Consider the following 25,950-nt stretch of genomic DNA (forward strand, 5'->3'; position numbering starts at 1 on the left):
TCTCTCTCTCTCTCTCCCCCTGTTGTTATTCTGTGAAGTAGTGAACATACCTGATTACACCTTGAGTAGCCTCTCTGGGGTGCAACGTTGAAGGTTAGGGCTGACTGATTTTGGGGTGAAGACACAATTAGAACCCGTATTGCACAATTTGGGGTGTCTAAATACCTTAAAAAAATACCTCTGCTACGTTTCAGCTCTGAAAAAGTATTGCGATTACAACAACCGTTTAAGTGTTTCTACAGATTCATCAATAAGTTTCAACAATTTTTGAAATCTCCACACTCAAGTAACCAAACAGGCCTAAAAGGAATAGAAGAAGATAGTTAAGATATAAATGTAATTGAGTACACATAAAGATAAAATGATCATTTCATAATAATAATAAATGTTTAACCACAAGCTTTTACAAATTTAAGGAAGAAGATGAAGATTACAGTCTTGACATTTTTTTGTTTTCTCCTAATAAATTACAATCTAGACTTTACTCTTGTGGAGACGAGAAGCTGTGAGTGCAACCATTATAAGAAAGATTATAGCTCCCATGAGAGACATAATAACCGAAGCAGTGATAAATCGACAATACTTGGGGAATTTGTTACAGATCTTCGTCCATCCAGTATGCACATTCCCTTTATATCCCAAATACCCAATGGCAAAAGTAGCTCCATCACTAGAGAAGAGTAATGCTGCTATGATCAGATCAAGGGCGATAATAGTCATATTTATTCTCACTAGCTTCACCAACAACAACACCAGAGAAACCAATGCATAAGCACAAGCCACCATGTTTGCTACAAAGAAATACCTGCAACCAAAATGAATTACTATTTAAGTGCAGCTATAATGATAAAAAAAAAAAAAAATTATAATCAACATTATAGAGGATGTTCAAAATTTGAAATCACATACACAAAAGCAGGCGAATATTGCCACTTAGCGTTGATATGAACATTCAAAGGAGGGAGATTAGGTAAGACGGTGACGGCAATAAGCTCAGTTTCTTTAGAAAGACCCATGACGATAATAGCTATGAGAGTGGCAACTAGTGCCAACATCCTAAGCAGCACCTCCAAAGCCCTTGGCTTGTTTTCATTGACAACATTCATCATGAGTTTCATTCTCGATAGTTGTTCAGTGTTGTTGAGTCTTCATAGATTTATAGAGATGAGGAGAAAGGGGAGGATAATTAAGGAGTGAAGGATAGTAGTCTCATTCATAGCAGTTGACAGGGCGATTTGCATTAGGCATCATTATGAAGAGACAATAGAAACTTGTGGATACCTGAAATAGGGTAGAGCAATTAAGGGAGTGTTTGGATCAAGTTGTTATCAAGACAGTTGAGGACCAAATTGATGTTTTTTAACGGTTTTACCATCTACTATAATGAGAAGTTTGACTTTTGAGGGCTATAGAGAAGATACGAGTTCGGATCAGCAACCCTAATGGGAGCACAAAAACCAGTGGGGCCTACGGTGAAAAACACTTTTTGGAAAAAATAAAAATATAAAAATTTTCACCAGTGGGACCCACTGGTTTTTATGGTCAGGAAGCCATGGAGGAGCACTCTGTGCTCCCTCGACGGGGAGATGATCCGGATTCAGAAGATACCCATGTTGTAGCAAAAAGAAAGGTTCTATGGTCAAGTTTCAACATATGTTTTCGCATGTTGTAGTCTGGTCTCTATCACTTCTAGGCATTTTTGGAAAAGGAAAAAATAGTTTCAAAAGCTACATGCCTAATGCCTAATGCCTAATGCCTAAGCACAAGATAGATTAAAAAAAAAAATCTCGATCATGGGACCTAGAAGGCAAATCACTTAGAATCAATCACGGGACCATAGTGGAGTGATTCTATTTTCAAGGCATTGTTTATGTTGTGGATTCTTTGATGTTATGTAGCTTATTGTACACGTACAAGATCTGGACTCTAAAGTAATTTCACTATTCTTTATGAAACAACGATATGTTAGGTTCAATGTGTCGGTAATATATTGCCAATGTCGCTTATAGGCGATATGAAACCCCCACCTGAAATGTCATGTTCCAATAATCACCCATATATTGCCAACTTTTCGGCGATATATCGCCAAATTCATGATATTTAGCAAAATTTTGTTCGATTTTTCACTAATTTTTCATTCGATTTTTGCCCTAGTTATGTAGGACCTCTACATGCTCCGGAGGAAGGACCCTCGTATTCGTCGACAACAAAATGTGAAGCATGAGCCATACTCAACATAATTGTATAATGAATTGTAGACTTTAGTATTTCTCTTCACTAGTTGTGTACTTGTGTTATCTTTGCATGTTTACATTAGCTTTTATGAGTTTTCCAGGCTTCCGATTTTTCCTGCATATAGCTGGGTATGTGTCAATCAAGAAATTTAGATTAAGTGATGTTTTTTGCCAAAATAATGCTCCCAATGTGTTTATTGACCTCAAATTAGGCTACATAACAAAATTCAAACCAAAACAACCCTAAATACCCCTTGAAACTAGGGGTTGAATTTTCGTCGACATCCTGTCAAAAGTCACTGACATGTTGGCGAAATGTCACCATGTCGCTGGTGTTGACAGCCAGTGACATGCGACATTTTGCCGACATGTCGAACCTTGAATATGTATCAATTGTTACGCTTTAAGCAACAATAGTACTTAAAACTACGCTTAGCAATTAGGGCGTGTTTGGTTCCACGATTCTATGGAATCCGATTTAAAGTCATGTTTCTATAGAATCATGATTCTGTGGAATTAGTTTCTTTAGAATCATATTTGTTCAAACAATCTACCAAATATCAAACACCTTACTTAATTTCCCTCCATAAAAAGTTTCAAATACCTACCAAATATCGAACACTTTAATTTCCTCTCTACTTTCATTCTCACCCTTCTGTATTTGACCTTTGTCTTCTAATATAATATTTGGAACATAATTCCTTGTTAAATTTCAAAGACAGAGATAATCTATGACATGCAAATTCCACATATACTTGCAAGATGCAACCAATTTCTACCATGAAGCTTAGCCAAAAATAGAAACATAAAAAGAACAAGTATGGGATGCAAAAACAAGTAAAAAATGGAAGCATAAAAAGAATTCAAGCAGGTTAGTTTATTGTCAACCCATATGAGAATATGAACCACATCACTGCATCCAACTAATATTCCAAAGATCTACTTAAGAAACAAAAGGCAAATAAAACAAGAAAATAAAGCCTACAGAAGAAGGTCTTTTAAGCAAAACTAGTGACGACAAAGACCCTACTGCTGTCCCCAGCAAATAAAAGGCAAAAATAGTGACGACAAATGAAATAGAATACGGAGGACAAGGAACGAAAGAGGACTCTGGACAAGTTGAACCCTTGACGATGAAGACCTTCGAACGGTGAATCTCTGCTGAAGCTCTCGAAAACCAATCTAGAGTCTAGGGATAATTCCAACGGAATCACCATATTTATACTAGGGTAAAACTTGGGTGATTCTATTTGGAGAGGTGGTTTCCAATGGAATCGGGATTTTAGCCTAAAATGCGGATTCTAGGGTGATTTTGTTGAATTCTTGATTCTGATTCCGAATCAATATTGAACCAAATGGTTTTTTTTTTATTGGAATCACGATTCCCTAGAATCTGATTCTAGGGAAACGCGAAACCAAACACGGCCTAATGGATTTCGGTTGGGACTACCAGGTCTTAAGATTGCATGGTGTTTGACCATTTACGTAGTCATGCAATGGTGAAGGTCTTTGGAGGCCACCCCCACCCCGACCGTTGTTCATAAACCCTTTATATATTGCTCTCTTGCCTTGCATCCTGGTTTGAAAGCAAGTTTTTCATATTGAAGTTCAATTGGAAAATGTTTCTATAACATATTTATCAAATGCCCGCTTTCAAATAAAGAACAATCTCCCATCACAAACTTACCTAGAGTGTGAGTCAGGCCTTATCGAACCATTTTACCCATAAAAAAGTATAGCCCTAAATTAAACATTCATATCATTTGATTAAACTATTTTTACTATATATCAGTTTAAATTTGCATCACTTAATTTACTAGTCATTAGTTAACACACTAGCAAAGTTAATTCTTTGGAAAATATTACCGGAATTTATAATTTTAGACTTGAATCTCCATAAATTAGGTATTAACCCTAAAAAAATTACATTACTAATATAAATTTAAACCACTTAAGTTAGCAATTTTTGCATCTTTATGCATAAAAAAAGATCTAAATTTCACCAAATATCCTTCAAGATGGTTTAAAGGTTCAGAACCGGTCGGTTTAACCGACAATAACCGACCGGGCTACATTGGGCTGGGCCAATACCAATAAATACTTCAAATGGGCCCATGGAATTTAGTGAGAAGTCAGGACCTAATCGAAACCGTTGGATTAGAATCTAAATCTTGAGTCGTGTCAGGAGAATCAAAAGAGGAATGATTCCGAAACGGCGAATTATTTCAAACGCTTGCGATGAGCAGATCCTGCTTACAACTAATCATCTTTAAAAAAGATTCCAATCCAACGACCAAATGTCCCAGAATGCTGAACCCCAACATTATTGGAGAAAACGAGGGTTTCAAATTGAAACCTTTTCAGTGCGTCTGAAAAATCACAGTCTCTCTCTCTAGACGTTTCGGACGGTAGAGGAAGCAAGAGAGCGAGCGGGTGTGGCGGGAGGGAACTGGGAAGTCATCTGCTCGCCTGAGTTTTAGTAAACCAAGTTAAAGGGATTCCTGAATCAATTGTTTCTCGTTTGAACGCCCTTCGTTCTAATCCAATGGTGCGCTCTAATGGTGCTAGACTTGCTTACGGGCTCGCTCGACGGTCTCTCGGCTCGAAGCTCGTCAGCTTCAATGATTCATCAATTAGCGTAGCTGCCCTCTTCTTTTTTGGTTTATTTTCCCCTCTTTAATCCCTTCTTATCTTATCTTCATTGATCCAAGCTTTTTTTTCTTCTACCATGGACAGTTAAACAAGTCTTTGCGCCTAGGGAACTCTCGGGAATTTGGTTCAGGAATCTGCAATTCGTCCCGGTTATTGGGAAATTCAAAAAATGGTATTTTTTTCTTAGTGATGTTCGATTGAGTTTAAATGTTTCAATTTGTTCACCAGTTGGCGAATGAAGTCTATTTCAGTGCCTACAATTGATTGGTTCGGTTGTTATCAGGTAATCAAAGAAATGGAGTGTGCTTTGGAGTTTCTCATTACGGTTTGGACTCGAAGAGGTTGTTTCATGGGACGGGTACTAAAAAAAATCCCTGCTTTTTTCCGTTACATTATATGTAATTGATCTTTGTTGTGTTTATGTCAGATTCATCTCATTTTTGAATGTTTATTTATCTGTTTACCTGTTAGGGTCAACGTACATGGCTGCCAGAGACTATTACGATATACTTGGAGTAAGCAGGAATGCCAATGCATCGGAGATCAAGAAAGCTTATTATGGGGTTAGGGGTCTTCGTTGTTCAATTTCCTTTGAGGTCCTTTGAAGTGTAATTGTCTTTCTCAGCTGTGGTTATCCTTGATATTTTATAATTTGGCATGCTTTGCAGCTCGCAAAGAAGCTTCATCCAGATACGAATAAAGAGGACGCCGATGCAGAGAGTAAGTTCCAAGAAGTTCAGAAGGCCTATGAGGTATGCTTCTCTCTTGTTGAACTTTGGTGAGGGGATGGTGTTTGCAGCACTGAAAATTTTATTTTTCTTTTCAGGTCTTAAAAGATGAAGAAAAGCGACAACTGTACGACCAGGTGTGCAATCTGGAATTAGATAAAGAAATCAATTATTTTTCTTGCACTTGTCTTCTTGAGATTGAAGTAGTTAAGTTACTTTAGCTGGTTATAATATTACAATTGTAGCACAACCCCCCGCGCTCCCTCCAGCACTCCACCCCAACCTATAACCTCTAACTAGACCCTATATACCCACCCTACAAACCCTAAAACACCTAAGCAGCCTAGAATCCCTTAGCCACAGGTTTTTGCAAAGCCTAATTTACTGCTGTTAATCTATTTGATCTTTGTTTCTTGGCCCTAACCCTGTTGAGGCTACATCAACTATAAATTACATCATCATTCAGGAGTACTATGCTGTGAGCATGAGATTATAAATGAAAGTTGGAACTAGGGAGGGCAGAAGTATGTATTGACAGTCAGTCAAAACTGATTTAGGTCTTGTGACTTTATTGAATACTAGGTGTACTAGAAACATAAACAGGGTTCCTGAACTGGGGTAATGGAAATAAAAAGAAAACTGCTTCTGAAAATTCTTTTGATGATAAAGAGAAAATTTTGTTGATTAGTCCAAGCTTGTATTAAGATTGTTACCCTTTACATTGGTCAGAGAGATGGATTCCTAGATTCCTAAGTTGTGATTTACTCAAAATATCCAAAATAAAAGGTTGAGAGGCCAACTCGATCTGGGTTTATCTGGTGCAGAGAGATCAAGAACCTCTGGTCCACTACACCAGATCTTTTGAAGCTGGCAAGGGACAAGTTGTGCATGATCTAGCCCACGTTGCATGCAGACCAGTTCGGCTTCCAAAAAATTGAGAGACACTAGTTGCCCCATGCTAATCACATGGAAACACCCCTCTAAAAGAAGGCCACAAATCCACCATGATCTTTTCAACTTGGAAAAAGAATTCCTGCGGCTGCACACATTAAAGTCGGCATGTGAATAGAAACTAAATACTGAGAAAAACATTGCAAATACATTGTTTAATAATATGATAATAAGATGGAAGCCGGCTTTCCCCAGTTCCGGGTGGGGGGGGGTGGGGAGCTGGAGGTTAATAATTGAACTTTTTTTCACATTATTAAGGATCCAGGCAGGATCAGCAGGGCACTTCTCTCAAATTTGAACTTTGACATATCAACTCTTCTGTGGATGTTCTCTGTGATAATCTTAACTTGCTACTTTGTGTGGCCTGTAAACTGCTTCTGAATTGTTCACCTGTAGGATGAGTTACTGAATTATATTTGGTTGGTTTTAATTTTTTCATTTCTATACTATATATCAGTCGCGCAATTCTTTTTCCTTTCCCCCTCCTTTTTCTTTTTCAAAACTAAATTTATTTTCCTTTTTCAAATTGAATAGGTTGGTCCTGATGCATTTGAACAAGCTGCTTCCGGGGGTGGTGACCCTGGTGGTCCTTTTGGAGGTGGATTTGGTAACCCGTTTGAGGATCTCTTTAATGGTGGTGGATTTGGTGATGTAAATTTCCTTCCTTCTGTTTTACGGAGTTAAGTCATTCATAGTTATCAAGGCATTGCCTAGGTGATATTAAGTAGTTTCTGAAGTCCAAATTATATCTGGTCATGGGTAACAGGAAAAAGGTTTAGATACACGTGTCCACTCAGTTATTCCCCCTTTAAAATGTGGCCGGAGCTATTAGATGATGATTTATGTTGTTTCTAGGTTGTGATTGAATTCACAGGTATGAATTATGATTCATTGGTAGCCGCTGGGTGATGGTACATATTCAGAATAGATGAGTGAGTGCTTTTAGGCCTGTTAAGTATTGTAAAGGAAAATAGAACCTCAAAGGATTTGAACTTGTAATTGATTTACTAGAATTTAGTACCTTAAGGCCTCAGGAATTCCTTATATATGACTTATATTATAGATTTCCATTGTGATTATTGTTATTACTGTTACCACCATAGAAATTGGTTCCTGTTTCTGTTATGTGGGTATTCAACATTTTGGAGTAATTGTTGGGTCCCCATGCTGTGGTCAGTTGTTTGCACCTGTTCCTAAATATGACTTGAGTTGGGCTTAAAGAGTTTTTTTAACCTTTTCCTGCATTCATAATTTCGAAGTTACTATTATGATCTAATTTTTGTTCGTATTATTAATGGACTGGGGACATCTTTTCACTTGGAACCCAGGTTTTCAAGAATTTCTATCAGCGTGGCGGTCAGGATGTCAAGGTTTGTCTGTCCCATTACATGTTAATTATTAAATTATCCTCCACATTATGTTTATGTAGTGTTTTAAATTATTTTCTCTGACGCCTGCTCTTTTTCATTTATTTCCCATTTCCACAGGTTCCCCTTGAATTGTCATTCATGGATGCTGTTCAGGGTTGCTCCAAAACTGTGACATTTCAGGCTGCTGTATCTTGTAATGCATGTGGTATGACAGTAATCTTCTTAGTGGTCATTTCTATATATTTTTACTGCCAATAAAATGGTTTGGTGTCAATGATCTCTGAATCTTAATGTGTTTGTCCATATAATTTTGTTGGTAGGTGGCAGTGGTGTTCCCCCTGGAACCAAGCCTGTAACATGTAAACCATGTAGAGGTTCTGGAATGGTTAGTTTTCCTTGAACTCTTTATATGTCAATATTCACATCCTGACTGTGTTTATGGCTAACTGATGCATTTTTTATTTTATTTTTATCTATTTTCAGATATACATGCAGAAGGGGCCATTCAGGTTGCAGTCCACCTGTTCACATTGTGGTGGAACAGGAAAAACTGTGACGGTATAGAACCTGTTGTATATGTTTGATAAACTATTTTCCTAATTATACCACATTTTGTCTGCTCTATATTGGACATATTCTAAGGTAGTTCACTTGTTTGCATACATAAACCAGAGACTGTATGCTTAGTGCGGTTTCATTTGCTATATGCCTCTGATGTGTTTTCAAATGGCTTTACAAAAGACTGACTTTTCCTGGATTGCCATGAATTTCAGTTTTAAATCCTATCAGTTGATGGAGCCTCTATTATAATATCAGCATGTCACGTTGGATACAACAACAACAATATTGCCCTATCCTATTAAATGGGTTGAATGGATCCCTATCTCTGACAGTAGCGATGTTTTTGAAATCTTATTTCATCCTCTCTTTATGCATTGATCTGCATTAATTCCACCCATATGTGATGAAATTTTTACCCAAGAGAATTTTCAATGTTGTTTCTCACTTTTCTTCTAGGTAGTTAATTTAACACTACTTGGCTCAACCCATTGGTATGAATATTTTATTGTTCCCTTTCTATGTTAGTAGCCTGCATCCTAACTGGAACTTGGAAGTATATCTCCAGCCTCAACATGATATTTCAATTTTTTCTTGAAGATAGGAAGCAAGCCTATTAAAACACATTAGTTTCCAAAAGAAAAAGGACATATTATGTAACCCAGGGTTTAACTTTCCAGGATCCTCTTTAATCAGGACCAGCTAATTAATGGGCTCACAGTAAGTTTTAGGGTTACCTTTGGGATCATTTGGGTATGTTTTGAGAAGGCTAGGAAACCTATGGGCGTCCCTATGGGTGGTTTTGGGTTTACTTTGAGATGGCTAAAAATTACTGGATAACCTTTCGAATGGTTTGGGAGAAGGAAGATGAGAAATATATTGTTTAACTTGGGTGTGTGGTATAGTTGTCAAGGCGTCGCCTAGGCGTCGCTTAATCGTTGCCTCGGCGTCTAGGCTCCTTCGGAGCGCCTCAAATTGGCGTCGTCTTATTTTTAGGCAATAAGGCGTCCGCTTTTTTTCTTTCTTTTTTAAATCACGAGAAAGATGCCTAATCGAAGGCATATATTGAAATGCTTATTAGATTCCGATTGTAAAGTATCTATTGTTTGAACCTATATGCATATGTATAATGACGTTACATGTGATCAAATGTTAAAATAAAAATAAAAACAAACAAAATTGAAAGAGAATAAGTTCTTGACTCAAGTCTCACACTCTCACTCTCACTCTCACTCTCACTCCAATCCCTAATCTCTTTCTCTCTTCCTCTCTTCCTCTCTTCTTCCATTCACGCAGCGACACTCCGGCAAGCAGTGGCCAGTGACAAGCAACTTCTTCTCTTCCTTTCTTCTTGAGACTTTTTATTTAGGACCTATTATGTGTGGTTTGTAGTATGTTGGATGACTTGAGGTAGTCTGATATTAGTTTTTTTATTATATAAGATATGATAGATTTAGAGTGAATGAGACATACACTAAAAATTTCACTTAAAATGCCTCAACCGCCTCAAAAGCGCCTCGGAGGGCACCTCATCGACTCATCGCCTCAATTAGCCTAAACCGCCTTGCATCGCCTCGTCGCCGTGACAACTATGGTGTGTGGGTAAGGGTGAGAGATGGGATGTGCTAGAATTTTAATACCAATAATCAGCCTGGGGCTGAAAAAGAAATTCAGAAAGGAAAAGAAGAATAGAAGGAGGAGGAGGAGGAGAAGAAGAGAAGAGGGAGAGAGCTTGTGCATGTATACTCTGACTCTCCCTTGGTAATTTATTTATGATGTAAAATCAAGTCTTAGTTTAGTAAAGTTTCTTGAGTTGTAGCAAGAAGGAAAATTACTGCATAGAATCTCCCAAATCTACTAAAAAGGACACTATCTTAGGAAGATTACTTGTCAACCAAACAATAAGAAAAATAGAAAGTAACCAAAATGGAAAGTAACTAAAATAGAAAGGAACCAAAATAGAAACCTAAGGTAAAACGGAAAGTGATATTCTAACACTCCCTGATGTGAACACGGAGTGAATCCCACAACCGAACCCTAAAATGGGCCCCAAGAACCATCAAGCATGCTGGCCGAACCCACTCCAGGGGTATTTTGGTCATTTTTCTTGCCCTTGTAGGGATCAGTATGGGTCTAATTGGAATCCCCTTGATCCAAGGATTTTGGATCTATTTTTTGTTTTTATTTGGGTTAGTAGTTTGGGAGTTATAGTTATTTTAATTTCTTGAGTTGTGTTGGCCTTGGTCAGAATTGTAGATAAGAATCAGAAGATAAGACTCTTTTACAAGAAGGGTTCTTATTTTTTGGGGGTTTGCTTTTGATTAAGAGTTGTCTTTTATTAGTAGAGTCCAATTTAAAGAGTTCATGTTACGAGGTGGGATCCTAATCTATAAAGGAACCCCACCTAGAGTCCAAGTCTTCTAATTAATTAGATTCCAATCTAAGGATTTTTGGTTAAGGGGTGGGATCCTTATCCATTAGGGAATCCCAATCCAAGTTAGAGTATTTTGAAGGCTATAAATAGCCTATTAGTTCTTTGTGATTTTCAGTTTTGGATTGAATGAAAGTTATTTAGGACCGGGTTGTTTTGAGGGGACCTTGGCAGATTTTAGAAGATCTTCAATATTCAGCATCATTCAAGTTCCAGCAGGTTTCTTCAAGCTCTTGAATTCTGTTATGCAATTTGCAGCCATCAAACGACAGCTCCAGATCAATCCCATGTTAGTCCAGTCACCTCCCAACCCCATTGCAGCCCCTTCCTAACCCCCTCCCTCTTCTTCTAGACCACTGGCAAGCTTCTCCTCACCTCCCTACTTTTATTTTTTTTCAGAAATTTTCTGAATTTTCAAACCTTTTCTGGCCCCAAAAATTGAGGTCAGATTATGGCAATCTAACCGTTAGATCTGGGCCAAACTCTAGGAACATCATCCCTCTAACCATAGTGACCCTCCATCCTAATTTCAAACCAATCAGACCAAAGCCCTAACCCTAACAAAGAGTCCGAAGCCAAATAGGAAACCTATTTTGAACCATGGCCTTAAAGGATTAATTTTGAAATTGTAAACAACAAAATCAAAGTTAATTCTAGCCTAAGAGAACCCTTGAATCATTCCATTACTCAACCTTAGAAGCCTTAAAACACCCAAACCCTAGTTTTCAGACATTTTGTGTTAAAATTCTGATCTGTTACGGCAGGGTTTTTTCGAGTTTTAGAATTCCCTAAACACCCTAAATCGACCCTCCCTTTTGCTGGACTTCTTGGGGAGCCCTTAGATCTAGGGAAAATTACTAAATTACTCCTAGCCCTAGATCCGGGTTTACATCACTTCCCCCAAGCTGGAGTATACATATAAAAGGCTCCACTTTGGAATTACAAGAACCTATCAATGAACTTCGTTAACTGTTGAGCATATGTAGCTACAACAAGCGCTGATAGTACTTTGCTTAGGAGATAATCAACAGTAACTTAAGTAAGCAAGCTTCATGTCGAGCGAACCATCCAACAATAAGAATAATTGGTGGTGATGAAATGAACCCTATCCATAAGCATAGCACGAACAATTACATCATGGGCACTATCCAAATAATGCCAGTAGTAGGGAGGAATCTCCACAGATGAAGACAAAATATGCAGCCCAAAGTTGAAATAAGCTCTTCACAAGAAGGCAAGTAGTAGGTAAAAGAATGGGTTACTACGATCACATAGGTAGACAAAAGGCAGTATGGGTTACTGAGGACCACGTAGGTAGTTAAATGTAGTATAAGTTACTACAAACCAAGTAGGTAGGTAAAGGTAGTATGGGTTACTACGGACCATGAATTAGTAAGGATCAACTAGGTAGATAAAAGGCAAGCAAGTAGTTAGGCGTTGCTATAGAATACCATCTTAGGAGGATGAAGATCTTCACCAATAATATTCTTTAACAAACCCTAATTAGATATAGGATTCTCCAATCTCCCCCTAACGTGTAGCATTACACGTGAACAAATAATGATGACCAATTGCCAACATCTCAAAGTATGAGTACAAAAGAAATCCAAGAAGGAAAAGTAGCAGCCACAGAGCAGTGTATTATTCACCAATAAAGTTTTTTTTTTATACTGATATTCACCAATAAAGTTGATCAAGCAATAGTAAATCGTTTCGCAGGACAAGTCTTGTTTACTAGAAAAAGAAATTCCGAACCACCGATAACACTCAAAACAGGACAGCAGCAAATTATATCTGAAGAAATTACTGAACCAGCTTTGAATTTCAGACAATAGTAGCTGCAGCAACCCACTGTAATATTTGGCAGTGGCACCCACAACAGTATTCAGAAACCCCTAGGTAGAATCAGACCAACAAGGCAGAGAATACCTCTGCAGAACTGCAATAACAATTGCCGCACTAGCAGATAATATCAGACATGTTTACCCAAAAAAAAAGCAGCCAATGTAGTGCAGATTCAATTAAATTCGTAGTTCATAAGAAAACATCCCAGAGGTCCTTGCTAGTGCAGTCTGATCTTCAGAAGAAAAGAGACATCTTGTGCTTTACCTGGGACCATAGCTGCAAACTTTTGCTAGATTTGAAACTCTAATAGATCTTGATATGAAGGAAGCAGTAGTAAAAGGAAGGCTGAAGTTTATTCTGAAATAAACAATGGAAGCAGTGGTAAAGCAATACAGTACCAGCAGAATTTTTAGGGAAAAAAAATTCAATGAAACAGGGGCAGCAGTATACAACATGCAGCAAAACTCATAGCAAGAACAATGGAGGACAAATGGCAGATCTGATTATGCCATACTGTTGGCAACTTGAAGTTGTAGACCCACTGTGACACAAAAACAGCCTTTGTTGCAAAGCAAATACAGCCTCTTCGGACTTCACAGACTGCCAGAATACCAATGGAAACCATGGGGAAATTGCCGTCGCAATTCAGAGCATATTTTGTTGTCACCATCAATTGTGGGTTTGCCACCACAGTTGAGCTTCTCAGGTGGCCTTGGTATGTGGTTCCTGTTTGCCATCCACTATCGAGCATGGACAGAAGTTCCGGTGGAACTGACCACCCTAATCTGAAACTTCGGTGGGGAGAGAAAGCCCTTTGCATCTGCGTTCAACGAACCGGAACTTCACAGATTGCCGGATTACCAATGGAAACCATGGTGAAATTGCTGTTGCCATTTAGAGCACATTCTGTTGTCGCCATCATTTGTGGTTTGCCACCACCATTGTTGAGCTCAGTAGGTGGCCCTGCTACATGGTTTTGGTTTGCCGTCTACCGTCGAGCATGGTCTGAAGTTCCAGTGGAATCGACCACCCTAATCTGGAACTTCGGCGGGAAAGAAAACCCTTTGCGCTGGTGTTCGATGAGTGATTTGGGCCTACTATCGGCATAGCCTAGTGCGTGGGTTTGGTTGAAGGAACAGAGGAAGGAGATGGATGAATAGTGTTTTCCCAGAATTGCCTCTGGTTGTCCTTTGTCAATGGGTATACTTGCTAGGCCACTATTGACAAAATAAAAGGCAGACCTTCTGGGCTGGGCCGGAAAATAGTAACCATAACGAGCCCATGATTTAATTCTTGGGTAGTCAAGTGAATGCTGCTGGGGTTGTGTTATAGTTGTACCAATTAAGGCCCATTTTGCTGGGTTATTCCCTGGGCTAGTTGCCTGGAGTGGACCAGCCCCATTGGTCCAATTGCCACTCAAACCATCTTCTTCTTCCTCACTTCCTGCGATCCATACCTTAACTGTCGCCCAAAACTTTGCCACTAGATCTAGAATAATAGATTTGAGCTCTTCCTCAAATCTTGCCGCTGATTGGGATGTAGCTGACTCCTCTTGGACGGAACAACGCTGGAAACCATACGTGGCTGGCCCCATGCTGCTGCTGAGTAATCCTCCTACACTTTCGCCCTCCTCTAGGGTTGTTTTGCTGGAGGTTGCGCTACCCAATCAAACTCGCCTTTGAACTGGCGAAATTTCCACAATTTTAGACACAAATCAAGAGCGACTCCACCTTCACCTATCTAGTGATTGGCAGAAATTGGGAGATTCTCACGACGAGGAATCTCTTTGACCGCCTACCTGAAATGAATGGACTAAGTAGTGGTTCTTTTACTTGGCTCTAATCTACCAATTCAATCCCTTCGACATCTTGTATTTGCCTCTTCTTCTTCTCATAGATCTCCATTGCAATTCTCTTTCTGGGACCCCCATTGACATCCATCATATACAACTCGCTGGCCTTTTCTTCACCTAACTCCATTTTCAGAGCTTCTTTGAGGCATGACCAATTGGATTATGACCAGTTTCTTTGGTAAACCCAATCTAGAGCATCCCCTTCCAAGTGTTGGGGAACCCCCCCATGCCGTTGATCCTCCTCACTCTAGTTTTCTAAGCAGAATAGCAGGACTTGTTAACCATTGCTCTGCTTTTCCTTCGCCAATAAACGAAGGTAGTGCCTTATCAACTCCCTGGGATCGTCATTGCTCTGATACCAATTTGATAGGATCCTTCAAATTGACTATGATATACAATGACAAAATAGAGGAATTAACAAGCAATTCTGGTTTTAATGTCACCAGTCATCCCTTACACCACACGGTGCCTTCAACTAGAGGCTGTCCCAACACTAATATCAAATATCCGATGCCCTCTCCTAGCAATTCCTCCTTATTTATAATCCTCTCAATCACCCCTAACCCCCTCTCTCTCCTCCACATGGCTACCTCTCAGTGTCCTACCAGAGTTGAAGTAGGGAGCTTGAATTTCAGAAAATTTGCCTCAATCTCAGCCCAGGTCGTGTGAAAGCTACCCAAGATTCTAAGCCTTCAATCTTATTAATCTTTGACAGCCAAATTTTTTTTTTTCCGCCAAATAACTGCCAATTACATGAGAGGTGGCTCTATTTATAGCCATATTACATTGACACTTGGACTCTTAACTAATTAACGGATAGGGACTTTAACTAGGGAATCTTCTCGGATTAGAATACCATTTACAACTCGAGACTAGTCAAGAGGAGTCTTCTAAAGAAGCTTGCAAAAATAGATAGGTAATTATCCAGAAGGAATCTTTTTAAAATTAGACTCCAATTGGGATTCTTACTAGACTGGGACTCTGTTATATCTCACAAATACTGAGCAAAATGGAAAAATGAAGATATATCCATGACTGCGTTCCAACCAGAGCCCTCTTCAGCCCTGAAAGGGCTGGGAAAATGACTAAAATGCCCCTGGGGTATTCGGCCAGTTTTAAAGTGGGCCTTCTAGGTCTGGTCTTTGGGCCGGGGCCCAACCCTGGTTACCTCAACATAACTGTTGCATGAGGGTCACATTACTGTGGGATTGTGGGAAGGTTCATAATGTGCATAGCCTCACCTTTGCATTCCCATCTCAAACGCGCCACCACCAAGTTGCTATAGAACAACCTACTGTTTCGCCTAGTTCCTTCCCTGGATTAGTATCCAGAGGAACCTCTCAATGTACTCCAACAACTTCAAAGAAATGGGCCAAATCATTCTCTTAGTAGTAGGCCTGTAGATATAAAAATGTCTCTTTTGTCGTTATTCTATTTGTATGTGATTCAGGTACTAGAAAAGAAGGTTGTTTTCTTTGCTACAAATAAATTCTCGTTCCTTCATATTTCCATTTCCAGTTATTGAAATTTCTCTCCTTTTTGAAACAATTGTGGCCTTAATTTACTATTTCATCCACATTTTGTGCAGAGCTTTTGCAAATCCTGTAAAGGAGAACGTGTTGTAATGGGTTCAAAATCAGTCAAACTTGATATTATGCCAGGTATTTTCAAGTGACTTCTGAATCAAATATAACTTCTATTTTAAAATAATGTGAGTAAAGAAGCAAACTAGCTAATACCATATACAACCTTCTTGCGCATGCTTCAGATCCATATGGTCATCACATTGAAAAATTTTATGGTATCACAGGCTTAGCACGTATACAACCCAACCCTGGACTCATTTCTAAGGAAAGTAGCCCCTAGTTTCGTGAGAAATCTGCATCATACAGAATTCCTATAGTGTGAGACCCATACAAGTGACTTGTGTTTCTTATTAAGATACCATTAACCATTCAAACCATTCCTTATCTCCAAGTTAGTTGGATACATTTTTCTTTGCATGTGTATTTGTTAATATTAGAAGAAAACAAACCCATAAATTGAACAGAAGAAACAATATTTTATGCGTTGGACATTCTGTCTATGTGCTCATCTTTGATAATGTACATTCATTAGAGAAGACCCTCAATTCATGACTTGCTGCATGCAGGAATTGATGATGGTGAGACAATAAAGATGCAAAGAAGTGGTGGAGAAGATCCTGATGGCAATCAACCTGGTGATCTTTATGTTACAATCAAAGTAACTTGTCCAACTTTGTCATCTGTTATTTTAATATCTGATTGATTATTAGCAGTTTTCTATATGTCCATGTTTGCTCAGAATTTGTTGCTTCAATTTTTCCCCAGGTCCAGAAGGACCCGGTTTTCCGGAGAGAAGGTTCTGATATCCATGTTGAGGCTGTTCTGAGTATCACTCAGGTAGTTCCTACTCTTGATTATATCTGTTTTTCCACATGTTCCCAGATGATAATGAAGTGTCCCAGTAGTGCAAGTCTTGACACATTGACAAAATGTGCGACCTATGGCGATATGTAACCAATCAGGTTTGATTTGCAAAGAGGACAAACTACATATAGACCCCTTGGATTTGCAATCAATTACATCTACTACCCCTAAAAAGAAATCAATTACGAGTACCCCCTTACTGTTAAGTAGTAAAGCTAAATGATGATATTAACGGTAAGGGGGTATTTGTAATTGATTTCTTTTTAGGGGTGTAGATGTAATTGATTGCAAATCCAGGGGTTCTATATGTAATTTTCCCTCGCAAATAATATTTGTGAGAACAGTTTAATTCTATGCAATTATAACATCATGTATGGGAACCCCTTTTGGCAGGACTTCCAGTCTTGATTCACACTATAATATTCGTGCATTTCCTCTAAGATAAAACAGGATCATGTAGTAGGGATGATTTGGGGTTGGAATTACACAATCCCACTATAATATGCATCCTCAGTTTTATGCATAGCAGAATCCCCCCTTTCACTATTTCATGCTTTCTGGAAAAAGAATTGAACTCATATTCACTGTTAACATATTTATGTTATTGGCTTATTCTCTGTTTCACACAGATTATGAACTGAGCCACTTCTAGTTTTATATTTAGTGTTAAGTAGTGTTACATTTTTTTTTTCTTTCTTGTTTGCAGGCTGTTCTTGGAGGAACCGTCCAGGTTCCAACTCTTACAGGAGATGTTGTTCTTAAGGTATGTTGAATTACTATTCTACCATTAGTCTGTTTTGAGGTTTATTGGTATGAGTGACAGAAAGTCAACCCCCCAAGTCCATGCACGTGGGGGGAATGTGGTTAAAGGAAAGCTGACTCTCAATTAATATGGAAAAGTGGCAAACCTGTGGTATTGGACCCCTGTATTTCTGGAAAAAATGTTATAGTTCAGTCATTCAGGTTCGATGAGTAATTTGTTTTGTGGTTTCCAGGTCCGTCCAGGCACTCAACCCAAACAGACAGTTGTTCTGAAGAGAAAAGGTGAGGTCTACTCAATTACATAGCTGCTGTTTTTATGCGATCTCTCTCATCATTCTGGTTTTCACATGCATTTCTGTTGTCATTCATTATATTTCTTGTTTCTATGCCTGTCTGGCTCTACCTTGTAATGTCATTACTGAGGCCTGTTGTTCACCAAACATCTGCATGTACATCAATGATGTGCCTGGGAAACTCATCTGCCTCTATACTGATGGTAGCCTGTTTTGGGAGGGGCATCAAATCAATGGGGCCTGTTTGATTGGGTGTCAAATGGAGTTCAGGTAGTGGTTCTGTTTACAAAACTGTTGTAGAACGAACTCCATCTGAGGCCCTCCTTGGCAGAACTTGAGATGTTAATTGTTTTGATGCCCCTTCCAAAGCATGCTAGGTTCGGTATAGGGGTACGAGTTTCTCATGTGTGTCACTGAGGTATACATGCAAGTATTTGAAGAAAAATAGCCCTCAATAATGTCATTATCTTGTCATCCTTTTGGGTTCAGGTGCCCATATATGGACTTTAAAATTTTCTTCAACTGATGACATATTCAATACGATCTCTTATCAATGTGGTGGATAGCAAGATTTCTGTGTGATAGTTAATTAGATATCTGTCTGCTACCTTCCTATAGGGATCAAGGGTAGGCTTTCTTCAATGTTTGGAGATCAATATGTGCACTTCAATGTTAGCATCCCAACGTGAGTCTGCTTGCTCTCAGCTTCTTATCAGTAAAAATTGATTTCTTTCCCCTTAGTTCTCTCAGACGGATGAAGCTTTATTTCTTATGATTAAACATGCAGGCACTTGACACATAGACAGCGTAAGCTATTTGAAGACTACGCAAAGGAGGAGCAAGGAGAAAATGACAAGGGTGCTGCTGCTGCTTCTGATACTGATGCTGATGCTGCTGCTGCTGGAGCATCTGGCTGAGTACTGTGCACTGACTGCATGGCATGGTGAACTCATTCATTGAAATTTACCTACCCACGCTGGAATTTTGTAGAAGAGATGTAGGTTTGTTTTCTTGGAACCTTTTCTTTCCCCCTTTCTCTTCCCAATGTCTTTGTACGATATATAATATTTTTGGGTCTTACAATCCCATCAAATTATCGAAGGCCACATGTTGGTGGTTCCACATTCTTCAGGAGCTAATTGTTGTATATAATAAATATTTTTGTCATGAGGAAAATGAATTTAGGTGCATGCCTGCACTTCTATGAATATAATGTATCGGTCCTAGATGGTACTTTACATTCTTAGAGCAGGGTTGATTATTTGTGTAGGACATTTCATGGTTTTGCGATATTTTGGTTTGGTGTTGGTTTTTCTGGGGGGGGGTAGGGAAGAAGGAGGGAGGGGGACGAGCCCGGCGCCCCCCTTTTTTTTTTTTTTTTTTTTTTTTTTTTCCTTCTCAGCCTGTGGTGTTTGTCCTTCCCGTCTCCCGCCCCCCCCCCCCCCCCTTTTTGTTTTTTTTTTTTTTTTTTTTTTTGGGTTCCTTTTTTTTTTTCCCCTTCTCCCTCCTTTTTCTTTTCCCTGTTCCTTTTTCCTTTTTTTTCCCTTCCTTTGCTTTTTTTTTTTTTTTTTTTTTTTTTTTTTGTTTGGTTTTTTTTTTTTTTTTTTTCTTCCCTTCCCCCCACCCCCCCCCCCCTCTTTTCTCTCTTTTTGTGTGGAGTTGGCGTCCCCCCCCCCCCCCCCCCCCCCCCCCCCCCCCCCCTTTTTTTTTTTTTGTGGTTTTTTTCTCCCCGACACCCCCCCCTTTCTTTTTTTGTTTCCCCCCCGGGGGGTTGTTTCTGTTATTTTGGTGTTTCATGGTTTTTCAGAAGAGCCAGAAGAAGTTTAGAGCTTTAAGTGGATTGCTGATGCTGCGGATGCCTTTATCAATTGGGGCATTTAAAATGTAATAAAATGTAAATTATGCAATTGAAATTAACAAGTTTGATAGTTCTATGGAAACCCATGCTTGACAAATAGCAAGAATTGCGTATTGGTGCTGATGAACCGATCAAAGCCTAACAAGAACTTTTACAAGGCTGGTACTTAAATCAAGTTTCCCAATTAAAGACTCCAAAAAGCTGAATGTCAAAGAAATTCATGCTTCATCTCTGATTTCTTTTATCCCGCAACAGATTATTATTTCCATGATTCCAGGCGGATCTAAATTACATGATTTTGATTTTGAGAGGTGTTGATGCCAACCACAGCGTCCAAATAACTCTTCTTTTAAGAATCTAGAACATTATAAATGTAGGTGAGTTTTGGGCTGATTTTTGGATAAAAAACATAGAATTGCCTGAAAAAATTAGTAAATTGGGGTACGGAGTACTAATTTTTTCAAAAAAAAAAAATGGTGGTAGGAGGAATTGATTTGGTCTTGGATGAGAATTGAAGGATTTATCAAATCTTATGCATGGTTTTTCAAATGTCATTACTCAGATTTAATTGTGCTATGACAATTTAAATGTTCTGTGTTCAAATCCAGAAGATTGATTGAACCCAGATAAAGGTTAGTGCCAAAGCCTTTTAATTCTTTAATGTTGATTTCTTGACATGAGTTGCAGAGAGAGAGTTGCGATACGACAGAGTTGCAGACGAGATAATGGGGAGGGACAGTAGCTTGTTGTGCATTAATGGAGAGTAGCAGTGGTGAGATTGGTTGGAGAACAAGAAGATATAATGGAAGACTTACGATGGTGGTCGGAGAAGAGGACTTGCAGTGGGGGGAGTAGCGGGGAAGCGAGAGAGAGATACACGGTGGAGGAGATGAAGTCGTGTAGTGGGGAGGGATAAGTGAGTTAAGGAGGGGTAATTAGCTAATTTAACTGCTCAAAGAGCATTAAAAGTGGTTACCATGCTGTAACCCTAGTTTGATTCTCAGCATGGGGTACACAAGTTGACGAACTGAGGAACGACATGATCCACAAGCTGATGGTTGGGGCCACCATGCTCAGGTTCCCCTGTTTCTAAAGACTAGCATGTTTTCTGGGTTTTTAAGTTGTTTATATTGATGTTTTCCTCTTTCATCTGCTAATTTGTTCGATCAACTACCTGGGGCCGGCAGGTTTGGTGGAAAATTGTGAATTTTCATCCCTTTCTCTGCTTGGAGACACTTATGTTAAAATGTATGTTCAAAGAATTCTGCAAGAAATTATTTGTGAGATACAGTCGTTCAACTTGGAGTTCAAGCCAAAAACTTCCATATACCAAAAAATTGGCATGCGTAATGTGGATCTCTCCACATAAGATTTGTTGGCGTCCACTCGCCAAAAAATCAGAAAACATAGAGGGATATAAAGTCCATCGATGTTGCACACTTTTAGGTTTGCTTAATGCACAGCACTGAAGCAACACCCAAAGTCCATAGGCACACTTTTAAGTTTGCTTTAGTGGACTTCTTCTTGTAGGGTGGGTACCATATTCCTGCTTTCCTTGCTGCTCTTTTCTTGATTGGGGAAAAAAGGCGATCTTTTTTCTTAATGATGGTTTGGATTTTAGAGTTCTTTCACAAGCTTGATTTCGTTGGAATGTCTAATTTTATAATAACAAACAGAAAAGAGAGTGAGAAGAGAGAAGGAAAGGGGGGGGGGGGAGGGAAGGGAAAGGGAAGTTGTTGATTACAATGAACTCATAAACATAATATGTTGAAGCATATTATTACATTAGGAAGCTTAAACATTGATGCAAAGGCTCTTGCCTTGAGTTAATGTACAAACATACATCTCCACAGGACACAAACTGAAAATGTAAAGGAAGAAAGGTTTCCAAATTAGCCAACAAACATATAACAGTAGTAGGGTCATTTATCAGACATCAGATCATGCTATCTACACGAGCTGGCAATCTCTTGAAGAAATTGCTAGGTACTGAGGGTAATTTGCTCCGGAATCTAGGGTGGCGGAGCGTGTGCAGGCCTGTGACAAGTGCCACAACTCTGAATGGTGAAACATACAGCACCACAGCAGCCAACAGACAAAAGAGTATAAAGAGGCTGGTTGCTCTTGGGTCTCTCCAGCTGAGCAAAGACTGAAATCTTTCGCCTTGTGTTGCCATGTCTCCAACTACAGTCTGTATCCTTCCGGCTACACTTCTAAGCCGATCATATCTCATCTGGACTATGTTGTGGGGTCTAGATGTTGGGAAGGTGTCAAATTCCTCATCTAGCTCATCTTGATGGACTGCTTCTGCCCATGAAAGTTTAGTATCCATGTATGGTGGTTGCCTTGGGCGGAACCTGTAGTTCCATACCCCAATGAGGAACATATAGAGAAAGATTGTTGGAAGTATCAGTTCTGGATAACAGACCAGTATCAAGAACAGAACATGAACCAGCACTGTTGTGATTGGGTTCTTCCAATGGCAAACATCGTCTAACCATCTACTAATGGTGATAATACCTGAAAGTATTGACATGATCCTAAAGAAGTTAGCTTTGCTTCTTCTCATACTCCACATGTGAGAATCCACATCCAGCATGTACTCAACAACCTCTTTCCTGAGTGGCGGCTCAGCTCGTCCAAGCCTCACAGCTACAATGTTCATTGCCTGGTACCTGAGACTGTCTAACTGGTTCACTGTGAAAGGATGGAGGTAATGCATCTTTGGCAGTAGAGGATGACCATAGATGTATATCATGTTAGCCACAGACAGGCAAGTGAAACGAACTGCTAATTGCAGCTCCCCCATCTTTTTCACCCCAGATGGATGTAGAACTAGTAGTGGGTAAGAGTGTTTGTAAATCCGATCTGCTTCAAGAGTTGATAGTCGAATTCTTACCTTCCCAATCCTCGAGTCTCTTGCAGGGCCACCACCAGCGGATCTCTCATAGCCTCCTACATGGCAGTTGTGGAAAATCCCAAGTGTGATTACTGTACAGGGATCATACACTTCCCATGTATATTGCTCATTCCATAGGGGATTAAAGCTGTCGATTATTGTTCTAGTTCTTACCCACTTCTGTCCATATTTTGCCACACAGTAAGCATCTGTAGAACCTCGACCGTCCTTCGACTTCATTGGGAGGAGGTTTTGTGCACTTAAGATGCCTACCTCCAATATGCCAACTGGTTGCTTCCAAAGCTGCCTTGCAGTAGGGCGTTGGTCACTTATGTACATAGTTGATTCATCAAGCACATGGTAACCACCCTCAAGGCACACTCTTAGGTGAACTCTGCTTGAAAACTTGAGCTCCTTTCTTCTGTCTCCTTCCAAGATCCCAAACCCAAATTTCTCAAGGTTGAACCAACGAGAATGCACAGGCCGGTGGTCCAAACGCTTCTCAAATATATTGAGCGGGAGACTTATCTTCCCGAGCACATCATCTTTCGATGGGTGCACTCTATCCTCAACTGTAAGGACCAGCTGTTCTTCAAAGGGCTCAGCTGCTACAAAAACTAGATCTTCATTCCACATCGGACTGGCAGTTGGTGTAGGGCATATCTTTGTTCTGAGCACCTGGTTGCCTACTTGAACCTTCACAGAAACTTCAGGGAGACGGTTTTTGTCATATGGTTGTATGTCTTGGGCTTCAATCACATTCACCCTTAGATACCATAGTTTAGGTGAGACATAGACCTTAGATCGAGTGTTGAAAACACCCTCTCCTTGAACAGAAGCAGCATCTGAGTGCCAGGCCTCTGAGAAGGCTTCATCAGCTTGTGTTCCCATCCAAACCGCTAGCATAATCTCCCCTCTGACCTTGCCCTCTCCCCGGCGTTCCTCCAATCTATACCACTGAGGTGCCAAGGGACTATCTGGTGGCACTCTGGTTGGCACCTCATTCAGGTCAAATGTCACCTTGCCGATGTAATCATCTCTACCCACCATCTCTTTGTCCCTGACAAAAACTTCCAGCACTGTTGAATGGATTCGGTCTTTGGAGAATGCAAAGACCTGGTTCCACTCAGGGTTGATCTTCTTCTCAAAATGTCTTGTTTTCCCTTTGTAGTTCCCAAGTTTCACCTCTGCATATGGGTCACAGCTTCCAGTGATGGCACTAGGGGGTAGATCTTTCGCTTTGACAACTCGAACATACAGATAGAACATCTGTTCTACAAGGTCATATGTGCTGGAGAATTTGTCTCCCGTCATCCACCCTCCACTGGCAAGTACTCCTCCATTTGGCCACTGTTCTCCTAAGCGGGGATTGGTGTCCTTCAATTCATAGTCTCCTTGGTTGTTAGAATGGGTTTTGGGGTTGATCTGCAGCATGGTTGGTGTCAATTCTACAGGCTTTTCTCAACTGATACTCCAGCTTTTGGGAAACTTGATGCTTGTATATGTATTGAATCTTCTCAAGTTTAACTTGTATGGGCTCCTTTACGTCCTCCTCTGGCTCTTTGGCAGCGGTAGCTGCTGCACCGCTGGTTCTAGTAATTGCAGCTGGGGCAGAGCTATTGATTCCAGAAACTCTGGTAGTATAACAGCAGCTTTGGAAGTAGCAGGAGTTGTGAAATTACTGCTACTAGAATTGGCCACAGTTCAAAAAGCTGCAAAATATTCTGTAAAAATGTTGTAGTGTTATAAGAAAAAGGCTGTGGTGGGGGGGGGGGGGGGGGGGGGAGAATTCTATCCAAATTCAAGTGCAACATAAATTCAGGCCAATATCACCTTTTCTAACTATACTTGAGTCAAGAATTCATACCTTTTCAGGGAAGTTCCAACTGGGGAATGATTTCCTCTTGTTACAGACAGAGACCTTGATGTTATGATGATGGAGGGTGTTGGAGTAATCCAAAGTGAAGTGTCTGGTTCCGGACAGTGTTGAGGTTTTTAGGGACTCTAGGTTCTCTGGTTCTTTGATTCTCAAAGTCAACATCCAATATGGAACTCTCTCTCTCTCTCTCTCTCCCAGCCTTTGGACATAACATACCATCCAGCACATCTATCAAGCTTCATGGTCCCTTTTCAGCTAGTTTGCTGCTGTGAGAAGCTGCAAGGAATCGGCCCCTCACAAGAAACCCGAAGCTCGATTCTGAAGCAAAGGTATCCCAGGCAGGAAAGCAAAAGCTAAAGGAAGGAATAGTAAAGATTTTGGCCGGACATCATTCCAGGTATTTATTTTGGTTGTAGAGAAAAAAGAATGCTTTGATTGAGAAGCCGTCCATGAACACCACTCACCTGACAGATGGGTTGAAGGGGTAGGGAAATGAGGTATGAAGAGTTGTTCAAAAGCTTCCGAGGTGGACAAATTCTTTCTTTAGTAGAAAACAAATGGGCTCTTTGCATAAAGGCACCATCAGAAGAAGACAGAGCAGGCCTTTTGGGGTTTATGATGAACAATGCAGTACATGCTACCTTAGCTAGATTCTGGGTTAAAGTGGCACCATTCCCTTTTGTATATGTTCACAAGGAAGCTTACACTATCACAATGCCTTTGGTTCTGTTTTAGATTACTCTGCTTTGGGCTGTGTGGTGTGCTGTAGGGACATGCCTTTCTTCTTTGGGCAGCAAAGCTAATATTGAGAAAAGTAAGTGGACAATAAAGACAAAAACAGAGAGCAGAGTGGAAGAAAACTGAAGGCCTAACCGAAAGCACAAGAAGTTATCAGAGCTTGCCAAAGATGCTTTTCCTCTGCTTTGTTCTTTCTTTCTCTTCATTGATTTAATTCTAATATATTTCATGGGAGTATTTACACTAAGATTTCCTAACCCACCTTTCTGTATCTAATGATTTAATGTCACACAAAATACTTTTGTGATCTGGGTTACCTTTGATGCCAAAGATTTACTGTTACCAGCCCATGACAGTTCCACAGATTCTAGATTCTAAATTGGCATTTGCAGTAAAGCATATTCTATACGTTGAGGCAAGCAAGGATTCAAACTTGGGAATGAAAGGTAT

At 39.8% G+C, this 25,950-nt stretch overlaps 2 protein-coding genes and 1 pseudogene across 2 annotated transcripts; 1 reads left to right on the top strand and 2 right to left on the bottom strand.

Annotated features, from left to right (window-relative positions):
• Positions 1–474: 474 nt before the first annotated feature.
• LOC149010428 (CASP-like protein 1E1) lies at positions 475–1,118 on the bottom strand. Its single transcript, XM_089162431.1, has 2 exons — positions 910–1,118; positions 475–805 (listed from the first exon to the last, which is right to left on the bottom strand). The coding sequence occupies exons 1-2, from the start codon at positions 1,116–1,118 to the stop codon at positions 475–477; spliced, it is 540 nt and encodes a 179-aa protein (XP_089018557.1).
• Positions 1,119–4,618: 3,500 nt separating this feature from the next.
• Positions 4,619–19,406, top strand: LOC149010429 (chaperone protein dnaJ GFA2, mitochondrial-like). The gene is made up of 18 exons (XM_089161178.1): positions 4,619–4,872; positions 4,971–5,058; positions 5,170–5,244; positions 5,358–5,449; positions 5,555–5,638; positions 5,713–5,751; positions 7,100–7,216; positions 7,894–7,935; positions 8,053–8,140; positions 8,256–8,320; positions 8,419–8,493; positions 16,210–16,282; positions 16,774–16,865; positions 16,973–17,044; positions 17,778–17,834; positions 18,067–18,115; positions 18,745–18,811; positions 18,914–19,406. The coding sequence occupies exons 1-18, from the start codon at positions 4,780–4,782 to the stop codon at positions 19,041–19,043; spliced, it is 1,398 nt and encodes a 465-aa protein (XP_089017304.1). The 5' UTR covers positions 4,619–4,779; the 3' UTR covers positions 19,044–19,406.
• Positions 19,407–21,732: 2,326 nt separating this feature from the next.
• LOC149010430 (FT-interacting protein 1 pseudogene) lies at positions 21,733–24,550 on the bottom strand (annotated as a pseudogene).
• Positions 24,551–25,950: the final 1,400 nt, after the last annotated feature.

This window comes from Hakea prostrata, chromosome 7, assembly GCF_041222555.1.
Source record: "Hakea prostrata isolate BN-2017 chromosome 7, UWA_Hpros_2, whole genome shotgun sequence".
Taxonomy (NCBI): Eukaryota; Viridiplantae; Streptophyta; class Magnoliopsida; order Proteales; family Proteaceae; genus Hakea; species Hakea prostrata.

Excerpts from the sequence above, each read along its gene's own strand:
- LOC149010428 (XM_089162431.1), bottom strand. The coding sequence starts at position 1,118 with ATGAAACTCATGATGAATGTTGTCAATGAAAACAAGCCAAGGGCTTTG. Across the intron at positions 806-909 it reads CAATATTCGCCTGCTTTTGT|GTATTTCTTTGTAGCAAACA; the intron begins GTATGTGATTTC and ends TTTTGGTTGCAG.
- LOC149010429 (XM_089161178.1), top strand. The coding sequence starts at position 4,780 with ATGGTGCGCTCTAATGGTGCTAGACTTGCTTACGGGCTCGCTCGACGG. Across the intron at positions 16,866-16,972 it reads ATCTTTATGTTACAATCAAA|GTCCAGAAGGACCCGGTTTT; the intron begins GTAACTTGTCCA and ends ATTTTTCCCCAG. Across the intron at positions 18,116-18,744 it reads AGTTGTTCTGAAGAGAAAAG|GGATCAAGGGTAGGCTTTCT; the intron begins GTGAGGTCTACT and ends ACCTTCCTATAG.